At 35.6% G+C, this 15165-nt stretch overlaps 1 protein-coding gene across 3 annotated transcripts; it reads left to right on the top strand.

The window, feature by feature from the left end:
- The first annotated feature begins 5605 nt into the window (after window positions 1-5605).
- On the top strand, window positions 5606-14100 carry LOC105181139 (protein crossbronx homolog). 3 transcript variants are annotated; one of them, XR_003112744.1, is made up of 9 exons: window positions 5804-6441; window positions 6664-6845; window positions 6919-6983; window positions 8787-8887; window positions 8959-9146; window positions 9251-9419; window positions 11762-11904; window positions 12860-13050; window positions 13541-14100. XR_003112744.1 is itself a non-coding variant. In XM_025297761.1 (8 exons), exons 2-8 carry the CDS (start codon window positions 6427-6429, stop codon window positions 13634-13636), a joined length of 816 nt encoding a protein of 271 aa, XP_025153546.1. In that variant the 5' UTR covers window positions 5606-5787; window positions 6327-6426; the 3' UTR covers window positions 13637-13692. The 3 variants fall into 3 exon arrangements, 2 of the variants coding, with proteins under 2 accessions (XP_025153546.1, XP_011136020.1); XM_025297761.1 differs by lacking the exons at window positions 11762-11904; window positions 12860-13050 and adding an exon at window positions 5606-5787 and having other exon boundaries at window positions 6327-6441; window positions 13541-13692; XM_011137718.3 differs by lacking the exons at window positions 11762-11904; window positions 12860-13050; window positions 13541-14100 and adding an exon at window positions 9511-9882 and having other exon boundaries at window positions 5807-6441.
- Window positions 14101-15165: the final 1065 nt, after the last annotated feature.

Below are 15165 nucleotides of genomic sequence, written 5' to 3'. Positions count from 1 at the left end.
TTTTGTCGGGTTCAATAAGACAACTCTTTAAAAGCCTATCTCAACAAAATTACATAATCGCATCATTGATATGCACAAGGAAATCAACCAATCATAATCCGTACAAGCGTGCCTTTTATATTAGACATATTTTTCATTTAATTAATCTGTTTCCTTCTCTAGAACAAATAATCATCAAAGGTCAAGATAACGTCAAAATTATTTTAACTTAATTTTGACATCATCTTCACTTTTATATAATTATTTGTTCTACTTCAGTTAAGCATATGAACAATATGACTATGCAAGTTTGTCTCAATAAGTCTTAAACTCCGGTTAAAATAAATTATGAAACTAAATCTTAGCGTTTTTCAATCATCGGCATCTTTCACGATGTTACGATTATAAATATCATCTATATAACCAATTGTAACCTACACAATGGAACGCTCTTCGATTGAACCGATTGAAATTGCTCATATCAATTATCAATGATATATGGCCTTTCATTACATTCTTTAAGTTTCAATTGTTAATTGAACAATTCCTTTCACAAGTCAAAGATTAACATGCTGATTTGAAACATAATGCAAAAAGCTCGAAAATAAATGCGAAGCAGAGAAGAGATTAACAATGAATGATTATTATTTAATATGCAACTTACATTAACATGGAATGTCTAATTGACTTAATGTCTCGAAGCTACTGAATATGAATTTCTGCTCAAATCTCTTCCTTTCTGTAGGAGGTTTTTGGCTGTTTCGGTTACTTTCCTCTACATTTATATTGATGAGTTGAAGCACTTGTTTCTACGAGATGTTTAAAATTCGGCTGACTTTACGAGTGTTAACACTCGTAACTGGACCTAAGTAAGACTTATGTTTAAGCGAATGTTCTCTTGAAACTGAAAACATTAATAATAATAATAATGATAATTATATTTCTATTTATCTTTTTTTCTATACTATCTAACTATCTATCTATCTATTTCTCTATATCTATCTATCCATCTATCTATTTATCTATCTATCTATCTATCTGTCTATCTATTTATCCATCTATATCTATCTCTATATCTATTTATCTATCTATCTATCTATTTATCCATCTATCCATATTTCTTGCAAATGCAAACAATTAATATTACATTAATTTTTATATTAAAATATATTTTTTATATTATATATATAATACTATATATAATACTGTAACATGCTGAATTAATAATTAATAAAATTCAACAGGTTATACTATAAAAACAAACACTTACGTAAAAAAATTATTATTTTATTAAAAAGTTTGCATTTATTTTTTGACGGAGATCACCATTTTCTCGCGGTTTCCGTTGAGCAACAATATGCACGTTATCTATTCGTAAAATTAAATAACAAAGTCGTAATTGAAATATGTGTAGGATATACGTAGCTGTTATTAGATCTCTTATTTACCAGGTGTGTCGGTAATTCCTTTCCGGTTTTTTCGCTAAAGAAAACACGTTATTTACAATGAATAGTTAAAATATATTTACTCAAAGTATTGGCCATTTGATTCTATACATTTTGCCCATCTCTCAGGCAATTTATGGATGCCATTCCAGAAGAACTGTTTCTCCTTTGAGCTAAACCATTCATCGAGCCATTTTTTAACTTCTTCGAAATCGGCGAAGTACTGTTCTGCAAGCGCGTGCCCCATCGATGCGAAAAGGTGGTAGTCGGATGGAGCCAGGTCTGGAGAGTACGGCGGGTGCGATGAAACTTCCCATCCAAGTGATTTCAACACTTCTTTGACTGGTTTTGCTGTATAAGACGGCGCGTTGTCATGCTGCAAAATCACCTTATCATGTCTTTGAGCGTATTGTGGACGTTTTTCGATCAATGCACAGTTCAAATTGATCATTTGTTGTTGGTAGCGATCAGTATTAACTGTTTCTCCAGATTTCAACAGTTCATAATATACGACACCAACCTGGTCCCACCAGACACAGAGCATGATCTTGCGACTAAAGCGATTTGGCCTTGCAGTCGATGGGCCTTCGCCAGGTGATAACCATGATTTTTTCGCTTGGGTTTTTCGAAATAAATCCATTTTTCATCACCCTACTATTCGATGCAGAAATGACTTCCTTTCATACCTTTGAAGCAGCATTTCACTGACGATTTTTCGATTTTCCAATTGCCTGTCATTCAATTCATGTGGCACCCATCTTCCCATCTTTTGGATCTTTCCCATCGCTTGTAATCGTTCACAAATTGCTACTCGGCTCACATTCAACTTTTCTGCCAATTGTTTTTGAGTTTGTGTTGGGTCTTCATCCAATAACTCCTGCAATTCCGCATCTTCAAACGTTTTCGGCCTACCAGGACGTTTTTTATCTTGAACGTTGAAATCACCACATTTGAATTGTCAAAACCACGTTTCACATGTTCTTATGGTTGGAGCAGGCTCACCGTAAGTCTCTACCAGCAAACGATGACTTTCAGCGGCTTTTGTCTTTTGATTAAACAAGAAAAGTAATGCGTGCCGCAAATGCACGTTTTCAGGCACAAAACTCGACATTTTCAAAAAATTATTAATCTATAACGCTGTTATTTTAGCGGAACGAAACTTGTGTAGTTTTGAGGTTAATGTCAGTAGAATAAAATTACATATGTATCAAATAACATTGCATACTTATGGCTAGTGACATCTGTTACAAAAACCGGAAAGTAATTACCGACATACCTGGTATATCAAAATGATACTTTTACTTGTCAGAATGATTGCCGCTTGGAAGAGAGACTGATAAAATGATTTATTAACAATAGTGCGTAGAAATTTATTCTTCTGTACCTCGTTACATTCTACGACACGGCAATCTCCTCAGGCCGTGTCAGAACCACGTCCGTCAATAGAATACCTAGGCACTTGCCTGGCGATGACCAATGTCCGGAAGTACAGACTTTGAATACCCCAAAAGCCTCGAAGCTCACGGATTACAATATAAACTCCAATAAACGAAGAGCGCAGAAGACGAAGGCAGAAACGAATCAATAATTGCCAAAAGCCGAAAGAGCACCACGATTGAAAAGATAAGGCTATAAGCCGAAAAGCTAAAGAGCTCGAATATTGAAATACTGCTGAATCCAATAATCATCGTCTACTCTCGTCTCGGAATATATATATACGAGGGTGGTCTGATAAGTACTTAGCCTACAAAAGAAAAACGAAAATTTTGGAAAAGTGGCGATTTATTTCTCAACATAGTCTCCTTTTAGCTCGATACACTTGACCCAGCGATGCTCCAATTTCTTTAACCCGTCTGAAAAATACGTTTTCTCGAGGTCTGCAAAGTAGGCCTCCGTGGCGGCGATGACCTCCTCATTCGACTCAAATTTCTGCCCGGCGAGTGACTTTTTCAAGTTTGGAAACAAAAAAAAGTCGCACGGGGCCAAATCTGGAGAATACGGTGGATGGGGCAGCAGTTCGTAGCCCAATTCGACCAATTTGACCGTGGCGAGGGCGGAGGTGTGAGCCGGTGCGTTGTCATAGTGGAAGAGCACTTTTTTCTTCGCCAAAGGAGGCCGTTTTTTCTGCAATTCGGCGTCGAATCGGCCCAATAATTCGGCATAGTATAGCTCTGTGACCGTTTTGCCCTTCTCCAGGTAGTCGATGTAGATCACACCTTGTGAATCCCAGAAAACGGTGGCCATCACCTTTCCGGCCGATAGGACAGTCTTCGCCTTCTTCGGACTTCACGTTCGCCGGGTGAAGTCCACTGTTTCGACTGTTCCTTGGTCTCTGGTGTGTACCAGTGGATCCATGTTTCGTCGACGGTCACGAAACGACGCAGAAACTCCTTCGGATTGCGCTTAAACAGCGTCAAACACTGCTCTGAAGTGGTCTCACGGTTGCGCTTGTTGTCCGGAGTGAGCAAACGCGGCACCCATCGCGCCGACAGCTTTCTCATGCCCAAAATTTCATGCAGGATATGACCCGCGCGGTCTTTTGAGATGCCTATTGTCTCAGCTATCTCGCGCACCTTCAATCGACGGTCTGCCAATACGAGATCATGGATTTTTGTCATGTTATCCTCCGTGGTAGCCATTTTCGGGGCACCTGGGCGTGGCTCATCAAAAACCGACGTGCGACCACGTTGAAACTCGTTAAACCAATTTTTGACGGTCGCCATCGAAGGAGAAGAGTCACCGTACACAGCATCCAAGCGCTCTTTGATTTCGCTGCGCGATTTCCCTTCCAAAAACAAGAATCGAATCACCGACCGATATTGCTCTTTTTCCATTTTTCTAAAATCCGCGGACACGCCCGCTTCCACACGCGGTCAAAACAAAACCTACGAGTCCGATTCGGCTGAAATTTCGACAGTAGCCGTCTACGAGAATGTACTACACGATAGTAAATTTCTCTTGCGATAGTGGCGCCATCGGGCGGTGAGGCTAAGTACTTATCGGACCGCCCTCGTATACCTCACAGAGGTCGCGCGGTTATTATTTCTAATATTGCCGGGTATGTTGCTTACATCAGATGGCTACACTAACACTTTCCCGCGGTCTGATATCTTACAATATGATAATAAAACTAATTTCTTTTTTTACTAGACTAAATTTATTTTTGCTACGAAAAGAAAAATGTAACAATGGAATATCTTTTACAAAACAAATAACATTTCATTTAATTTTTAATTTAAATTTACTAGCATAAATAAATTATTCTGTCATATACTTTAATAACAAATCATTTTTAAAAGATGTATATATTGGCTAAGAGTGGATTTCTATTAACTTTTCGTCTCTCATTATAATTCTCTCTTCTTTATTTGTGCATTAATACTAAATATTCTTTATATACATATACACTATATATGTGTCATTTATTTATATATATATTGTCATGTAATTAATATATTTAATCAAGCCGTAAGAACACGAGAAGAGAGGAAGAGCGAGCAAGTTCTCGAGAGAGAGAAAGAACGAGCGAGAGAGAGAAAGAACGAGGTATAGGAGTAGCAAGAAAAATCTCGCGGCTCACGCAGTCAATAAGCTAGACGAGCGGGAAAGAAACAGATAATATGTCGACGCTCGTCTAGTCTCCCATGTGCTACCTCGCGTACGTGAAAAATAATTCCTCGCTTCGCACGTTCCCTTGACACGAGACGCTACCGCGTCTTTTGATGTCTCTGGAGCATGAAAGATGAAAGAAAAGCGGAGAGATGTTCGCTTAGCGATAAGATCGCCGCTACCTCGCCTCGTGTTTACTGCCGCGCGCCGCTCAGTAGTGAGACAAAGACGGAACGATTGTCTGTCGTCTGTCTTTTTCTAATCTACTATCCATTGCATGGAAGTAGTACGGACACGAACCTAGGCGCATTTTACTTTTATCACCGCGAAAGTGCGCCTAGCGGACATAGTTTAGGCGCATTTTGGTCAGATGGCGTATTTAAAATGCGCCTAGCCGTATCCCCCGAAATATGGCCGGTGGCCGCTTTCATTCTTCTTTCTGAAGAAAAGAGTCGTGGACATTGGCATCGTAGTCCATGTGCACGGTTGTGCAGAGGGCGCCTCACACTGGGCACGGCTAAAAACGGCCCGTGACTTCTCTCCTTCTTCTCTCTGTTTCTATAGACAAAGGTCCCAGTGTAATTGGCCTGGTGGCCGCTTTCAGGTTTCTCTCTGGTTCTAGCTAGAAAAAAGAATAAACCAAAACCGTGCACACTTTGCCGTTACCGTCAGGACGAACGTAGTGTGTATATATTTTCTCAGGTGACGCGTCGGAAAAGCATCTTGCCATAACCGACACGGTGGCTGCTCTCAGGTTTCTCTTTGCTTTCTATTTTAACCTACAAAAGTCTCTTGGTCGTCTCCGTGGATGTGGTTCTTGTAGCTACGCATATTTTTTTATCGCGGGGACTGCGTACGCGTTGTCCCCGTTTTTCTTTCTACTTCATATTACTGGGAAATGACGTATGAACATTGCTGAATGCAGTCCGGAGCTATATAACGAATAAAAGAAAAAAAATATTTTAACCTATCATGTGTCACTTGTTAGTAGAAAGTAACCATAATTTGAAATTACAATTTTTTTCGAAGAAAAAAATTCAATAAAAGTAAGAAGAAAAGAAAATTTAAAAAGTAAACAGGTGAGAGAAAAAGCAAAGGAAAACGGGACGAGCGGATAAAGTGTGAAAACGAAAAGAGGACAAGGGGATAAATATTATATAGTCGCAAATATCCTTGGAGAAGGCTAATATAGCACAGTGGCAATAACTAACAAATTACGAAAGAGAACTTGTCAATATATGTATCAGTCTAAATTATATAGACCAAAATGACTCGATTCTATATTTTTCAAAGGTTATCGACATACATGGCTTATCTTTTGATCTTTTTATCTGTGACATAGAAGTACGTTAATATTTATTATCTATGCACCTTTTACTTTCAAACGTTCATCATGTCGAAGTCTAAGGTAATGTTTGTATATACTCAATAATGATTCTACATCAAATAATACTAGTTAAATTATATGTATGTATGTGTGTGTGTGTGTGTGTGTGTGTGTGTGTGTGTGTGTGTGTGCGTGTGTGTGTGTGTATAAAGTTGATAATGTAAATAGAGATGATATATATAAACTTGTATATATTTTTTATTTTTAATAAATTTTAATGTTACAAACACACTATTATTTCAGAGTGAGGATAGTACAGATAATAATTTTAAGAGACAAGGCTCTTTCAGAAAACTAGTACCTCTAAGTAATAATGGAGATTCGCCACTGAATATGTCTGTAAAAATGATAGACAGGCCAATTGTTCCACAAACCAGTAAACAACATGCTATTTTCCTGCAAGAATACAATATTCTTTCAGAATAGTAAATTTCATATATGGAAATTAATATTCTATATAATTATATCCTTTAAATATTTATTTTATATATTTTTCAGCAAAATGTTGTGTTCCCAAGACTTAAAGGGAATTTATGTAATACCATCTGCTTTAAATTCTTCTTGTAAGTAATCTTCAAAAGTTCTGCATATTGAGTTATATTTAATGCATTTGCAATCTTGCATGGTATATGGTGTATGTGTATGTGTGTACGGGTATGTATGTGTGTGTACGTGTGTGTATGTATGTATATATATATATGTATGTATGTATATACATCATACAAGTATATACTTATATATACAGGATATTTTCAAATAAGGAAAAATCTGGGAAATGATAAGGGACAATAAAACATTGTTCTTTATATGATGTGAAATTAAAGATAAGAAATAATAGTCTTAAAGTAATATATTTATTCAAAACAAAATCATATTGTTATGAGTTAAACTACACATATCCATATACTTACTGCCGACTGTTACAAAGTTTACAAAGATAAGCTAAAGATTGCCTAACATGTTAAAAAATATTTTGCTTGTTTCTGAGTATATCACAAATTGCAACGATTTCTTTCATCATATTTACAATATTAGGTGCTACAATTGTTTATGTCACTTGTATTTCTCCTGCATTTTTCACTAGCTTTCAGTACTAATCTTTGCTAAGAGACAATCAGCCATTTCCTATACGATCATATTGATAGTTCATTATATTATGTATGCTAATTGATCAATCTACCATTATTAATAACTCAAAATTTTATGTAGTCTGCAAACTGGTTACAAATTTATTGCTAAGTTTGATGTCTTTTATATACATATAGTGTTAGTATAGCTTGCATCAGACATCCTATATACAGAGTGACCAAAATTACCCGTCCACTCCTTCTAAAATGTAGAAAATTAATTTTTTGGGGATCTGAAAAATTTTTATAAATATGTCGGGTACGCTCTTTTGATCGGTGATATCAACTTCCGGCTCCGACCGGAAGTGAGTTATCAAGACCAGAAGATCATTTTTTTAAATGGAACATGCATATTTTCATTGCGGATTCCAATTGTACACATAAAAAATGTAATTTTGGTTTTAAAAATTATTTTCGAAACGTCATTTTTGATCTCTAAATGACACCTTTACATTTGAGCTTGAGTTCGGTCCGCATGAAACCCCTTTCAAACTTTAGGGACTGAATTGTCGAGAAAATAACAATACTATCTAACAGAAAATCGAAAAATACGTAAGTTGACATTATTTTCTCGACAAGAGGTGTGGACCGGGCCCAAGCTCAAATGTAAAGGTCATTTAGAGGTCAAAAATGACGTTTTCGAAAAAAATTTTTTAAACTAAAATTACATTTTTTTTATGCGTAGAATTGGAATGCGCAAAAAATATGCATGTCCTATTTAAAAAAAACGATCTTCCGATCTGGATAACTCATTTCCGGTCGGACGCGGAAATTGATAATATCACCAATCAAAAAAGCATACCCCAAATAGCTATAAAAATTTTTCAGCTCCCCAAAAAAATTATTTTTCTAAATTTTAGAAGGGGTGGACAGGTGGTTTTGGACACCCTGTATATGTATATGATTATAATCACACACATGTGTGTATATATTTTTTATTTTGTAATATTAATACATTAAAAGTAAAACAAATAACTAATTCACAGCAGGACAGGACTTCAGGACAGATGAATGTCTTTCATTCTTTATTTTTCATTCATATATTATATCTACTTTTACTAAAGTTTTAGTCTGTTTTTGATAGATGTAAACCTATTTTATAGGTCTTGCTCATCCTGATTACCACTTGTATAATGGTCTCGATGTAAATATATGCATAAGTTCTTATCTGTTTTGCTTTAATGCCATTAAAGTGACAGCATTAATTTTATTATATAATATTTGTATATTTTGTCATAGTTTGGTTTGGTGTACACTTCATTCGACAAGGGATTTACAAGGGTGGAGTATTTAGATTCAATATTACACTGCCTTCAAATTTTCCGCTTGGAGATTGTCCTGTAAGAATATTGGATTACTAATAATTGATTGTACTTGTATTTTTATATATATATTTCCTAATATGCTATAGAAAGTTATATTTGAAACTCAAGTCTTCCATCCATTAATAAATCCTGAAAATGGAGAATTGTGTACATCGTGGGAATTTCCTGAATGGAAAAGAAACAATAGGATATGGCAATTATTACAATATATTACAAAAATATTTGTTAATTTAGACACGAAGATGATCCCAGTGAATCAGGAAGCATCTGCCTTGTAAGCATGATTGCTTTATATTTGAAGCATTGTAAATAAATTGTAAAAACATTATAATATTACATACAATTTGTTCATATGTAGTTTAATTGCCATTATTACAGACAAGAACAAAATTTTGAGACTTTCCGAGAACGTGTAAAAATGTGCGTAAGAGAGAGCGTGAATCAAGTATTTAATCCACCTAACATGGACGATCCACATTATATTACATTCAGTCCATATGAAAATGAAGTACATGACCCTATTAAGCAAGAGATTTATGAGCCAAAGGTAAATGATTTATCATTATTTATATATATATTGCAATATACACATAAATTTAAATGGAATAAATGTTATATGATAAATTTATCATATTTAGCAAAATGAAGAAAAGAATAGACCATTAGGTTTATCATGGGTGCAACCTGGTTCCCTTCAGCCCTTTTCGAAACCAGAGACGAAATAATTAAAATGAAAATAATACGAAATTTGTTACTGACAATAATGAAATTATATCTTTAGATGGTAGTGAAAATGACAAAACTTATTAAGCTATTTTTCTATCTATATCTAATAAATAGTATATGAGTACGGGTTAAACAATTGTGCAAAATAAGTTAAAATATACAGGGTATCTAGCGTAACAATTCGCACAATTTTTTAGACACTTCCGATAATTTAAGGAGAAGATTGCAAAGTGAATTCTCAGCTGCTTCATATAGTCTAAGACTTACAATAACAAAAAATAAAAAAATATCTTTTCATAAAAAAATCACCTAGAATTTTTTTAAATAATACTATGCACTGTTTTACATAATATAGAAGACCTTAAGATAAATTAATTATCAAATGTAATATATTACATAGGATGTCACAGAACAATTTTGACAGAACTTGTGGGAGCGTAGAACGGATTAAGGCGAACATAAAAGTCCCATACTGCTTTGCGATATTCGCAATAATTATCTAGTTATTAATTATAGAAATGTGATGAGTAAACGCACCCAGATGAATAATTGAAAGAGTATTATAGTCACTCTGGTTACAGTACGACCTCATCGATCTAGCAACTAGTGCGACGTAGAAAACGTAGAAACGGCGAAATAAGACTAGCGCATAGCTGAATTGTTCTTCTCCTCGCCGGCAACAGTTGCTAAATCGATTGGGCTGCGCTCTTACCCGAATGACAGCAATACTTCTCTAATCATCTATCTCGACGCGTGCTCGCTTCTTAGATTTCTATAATTAATAACTCGATAATTATTGCAAACAATCATAAAACGGTAGGGGGCTTTTAGTTCGTTTAATCCGTTTTAATCTTCCACTATCAAAATTGTTCTGGAATAATATACAGGATGGTCCATTTTAATCGACAATCGGAAATATTTCGTCAGGTAAGCTAGATCGCGAAAAATGTTTCAAACAAAAGTTGTAAGGTTCAAAGGGGGACATCTGACGGTGACCTTGGTTTGACCTTGAATTGTCATTTGTCGTTTGAAGCTCACGTAAAAGTCACCTTTAAAATCCAAAATGGAACCCCCCATTTTTTATTGCATATTCTTGTAGCCTTGGTCGAGACGTTTTCAAAACACCACCTACTTTTGTCCTTTGCGTAAGCTATTCCCAAAATATGAAGCTTCAAAGTTGACATACTGTCGGCATTCGCATTATCCGATGTACATCGCGGGGAGGTTGCTCGGTCGGATTTGTACATCATAGTGGTCTTAAAAAGGACCGATTTTGTGTGTGGAGGGGGAGGGGGGCTCATTCATTATAGATGTTCGAAAACGCCGCCATCGACAGCTCGGCACACTGGAACTCGCTTTTCGAAACTTTCGATGAGATTCAGAAAAACGTTTGCTGGAATCGCTCGGCACACATTTCTGATGCGATCCATCATATCCTGTCACGTCGTTGGCGGTTGAAGATACACTGTGTCTTTCAAAAGTCCCCACAGATAAAAATATGGAGAAGTAAGGTCGTGTGATCTTGGTAGCACCAAATTGACCATCTCGACCTATCCATCGATGAGGGAAGTTTTCCAACTTGTACTGTTGATATCTCCGCTTCTACTGGGAACTGAGAGTCGGAATTTATGGTGAGAATAGGGTTTTTACAGGACTATATTTTAGCAAAAAAACAGGCCAGGGAAAGTGGCATCGAGGTGATTCCCGAAGGAAAGTAAACTATGATGTATAAATCCGACTGAGCAACTTTCCCGCAGTATATATCGGATGTTCCACAAAAATGATTTTTAAAAATGTTATAAAAAAATAAGGACCAAGAAAATAATATTATTGGATGTTATATTTTAACTTCCCAGAAACTATTTCATTGCGTGGAAAGAAATATTCAGGAAAAATTACTAATGCAAGTTTGTACAAAAAATGTCACTTTTTAATATCTTTTTAACCCCTTCCGTGACACGGACGCACCGGTGCGTCTAGATCATTTCCGTGTTGTATTGAATTCGAAGTGTAATAACTATTGTAGAATTTTTATCAAGTATTTTTTGGGTCGCTGATTACGAATTTCAACTTAGTTTTTTATAATTTGTTAATAAAAGAAACTATAATTAAATTAAAATGTCGGAAAATTGTAAATTTTTTTTCACACACGGGATGTGTCAGAATGAGAAAAGGTGAGAGGGAGAAACTGAGGAGAGACCGTAGCGTCCGATGGAGGGATTGATCGGCGTCGTTAGAACAGGGCAGCGCACAGTGGGCCAGGAGACCGGTGACACTGGCCAAAATTCATATCTTGTTAAACACATGTAAATATCTAGCAATTACATAATTATATAAGGTTTTCGGCATCGCTGATTCCATTTCTGATGTCCAAATTTCGAAATTCAAAATCCAATATGGATCCAATATGGCGGATGAAAATACTAAAAATGGTCCAAATGTGCTGAAATTTGGTATTAGTAGGTTTTCAGCGTCGTTGATTTCAAATTCGTATTCAAAAATCAAATTCAAAATGGTGGATCCAATATGGCGGACGATTATTTCGACTTTGCTGAAGTAAAAAATTTTTAATTCAACATTGAAGATTCATTATTATTATTATTATTTTGGCCGCCATATTGGAACCGCCATTTTGAATTTTGAAATTTTGACCACAGATTTGTATTCAGCGATCCGAAAAATGCCTAGATACTGAGTTTCATAACAATCACAAAGAAATATGTACAGATGGTTTTCGAGGTCGCTGAATAAGAATCTATTGTTAAAATTTCAAAATTCAAAATGGCTGATCCAATATGGCGGCCAAAACAATTAAAATCTATCTGATTGCTGTGAAACTCGGTATCTAGGCATTTTTCGGATCACTGAATACGAATCTGTGGTCAAAATTTCAAAATTCAAAATGGCGGTTCTAATATGGCAGCCAAAATTGAAGATCTATGTGTTGTTATGAAACTCGGTATCTAGGGGTTTTTCGTGTCGACGAGTATGAATTCAGTGTCAAACTTTCAAAATACAAAGTAACGGATCCAATATGGCGGCCTAAAAAATTAAATCTATCACAGATTCGTATTCAGCGATCCGAAAAATGCCTAGATACCGAGTTTCACAGCAATCAGATAGATTTTAATTGTTTTGGCCGCCATATTGGATCAGCCATTTTGAATTTTGAAATTTTAACAACAGATTCTTATTCAGCGACCTCGAAAACCGTTTGTACATATTTCTTTGTCACATTTGACTTATTACTTAATGCTGCAGTTTGGGTCCAGTTGTGCAATTTAGGTGTCCACAGCGAAGGGGTTAAGATATCTGGAGACGTGACATCGCATCGCGATGAATGAATTCAAAATCGGCAACTTTGAAACTATTCTTATCAGTTTGGAAACAAATTTGACAAAATCTCGAATTCTCGATAGTTCTTAGGATCTTCTAGCTTACTATGTATTCAAGTAAGTACGACTTACGGTATCAAATATGATTTTTCTCTGGCGTTGTAATCAAAAATCGACAAAAAGGCGCCTATTCAAGTTATAGTGCATATCCTTATAAGCAATTTGACATATCATATGATTGATTTTAGAGTGGAAGCTCAGGGAAAGTTTCATTTGAAATTGAAGAAGTGTACTATAAGATTTGAAATTATTAGTTTTATCAGACGAAACAAAGTCAATATACCATGAATGACTTCATATATTGATAAAAATAACTTTATTTGTTCAGTTTAATAATAGAAATGTACTGATATAATATCTGATAAGGAAAGATTCATAGCAAAAGGTGTACGAAAGTCATAAAACGTTTAGATTTGCAAACACAGTTTTTTACATTCAAATCTTTCCACAAGCAATACCAACTAACATAAAGCAACAATATTTCAACATTTACTGTAGGAAAGTGTATATAAATAGATAATATCACAAATGTTTGATTTCATGTAAGTTCAAAAAATTGCATTTTGGCCAACCACAGTGGACTTCTGGCCCATTGTACAGCGGCGTCATCAATGGATTTCGCGCGACGTTCGGCGTCGTTTGACCGCAGCGCCTAAAGGAATCTGAGTGTTCGGTAGTACCAAAAAAAAGAGGATGTACGACGAAGAGCGAGCAGCGGACGAGTCAGTTCGCAGCGAGCAGCAAGAGCGTTAAGAGCGATTTTATATAAAAATCGTTAATTTAGTGACTTGAGAAATGACCAATTACTTTTATTTATAATATTAAGCATTTCTAAATATTTTAGTCGCCATATTCGATCCGCCATTTTGAATTTCTATATTTTGACTTCAAATTCAGCTTCAGCGACCAAAAAAACTGAAGTATACAAATTATTGAAAAAATCCGCCCCGTCATTTTCTTGGGACGGTTTCAATGCATTTTACTGAATTTTGCTCTGCCACGGAAGGGGTTAAAAAAAGTAATGAAATAAAAAAGTTGCACTAACTGATAATGCGAAAATATGTTATACAAGACATGAAAAATGTAGCAAAGAAAGCAAATAAAATTAAAAACAATAAAACATTGAAAAATAGAATTAAGATTTAGACAAAAATATTTGGTGTACCAAGATATTATAAACTGTCAAATATATAAATAATGTTAGCACATTTAATATTAACTTTTAAAAATATAGATTGCCATTATATAATTATAAAATGTACCAACGCAATTATTAGAAGATTGAAATGTAAAATCTATTACAACTTTTGTTTTAAGGGGGGAACCTGGTTTATAGGGTCAAGGTTTTCGAATTTTTTTTTGCTTAATCGATAGAGTTAAACTATTCAAGAATATATTCCCAAAGTTTCAGAGCCCAATTCAAAGTATTTTAAAAGTTATAGAATACATGGTGAGTCAGCGTCGCGCAAGTATACGAGCGCTCGGCCGGAGTGGGCCGCGCGCTCACCGATACAGATACGTGCTATATGCCGGCACGATATTTGATTACACATTCCTATAGATTGTCACGTAGGTGTATGAGTGTATGCGTGCCTATGTGTGTGTACGTGTGTATAGTTTATAGTTTCAACGATCAGTCTTGCTCTGATTCTCGACGAGTGAAGAGTTTCTATTTAGCAAAAGTCGTTTGACAGTTTTAAATATGTATCCAAAAGGCTCAAGAAGTACTTCGCAGTGCATTTCGAAACCGCCGAAAAGAAGATTTCGTGGCAAACAGCATTCCAAGAATGAAAGTGATAATTTAGACGAGAGCGAAAAAATTAAGTACAGCGGGTACTAATAATATTATTGTGAATCCATTACGTTATTATAGAATCATAGAAAAAGAAAAACTTATAAGTCCATTTTGACTTTGAATCCGTATGGCGAAGATTGCCTCGTAAAAAAAGTGAGTGCGTCGGACACGTTCAGAAGCGGATGGGGACGCAGCTTTGAAATATAAAAAAAAGGAGAAGCTTGGCGGCAAGGGGAGATTGACCGATCTCGTCATAAAAAAATTAACCACTTACTACGGTTTAACCATAAGACGAAATGTAGATTCTGTGGGTGATATGAAAAAAAGCATAATGGCAACACTCTACCACTATTGCTCGACCGATGAAAAGCCGAAAC

The sequence above is a fragment of the Harpegnathos saltator genome, unplaced genomic scaffold (genome assembly GCF_003227715.2).
Source record: "Harpegnathos saltator strain DR-91 unplaced genomic scaffold, Hsal_v8.6 scaffold188, whole genome shotgun sequence".
NCBI lineage: Eukaryota > Metazoa > Arthropoda > Insecta > Hymenoptera > Formicidae > Harpegnathos > Harpegnathos saltator.
Note: the sequence above shows the minus strand (reverse complement) of the source record. Positions and strands in the feature narration are given on the sequence as shown.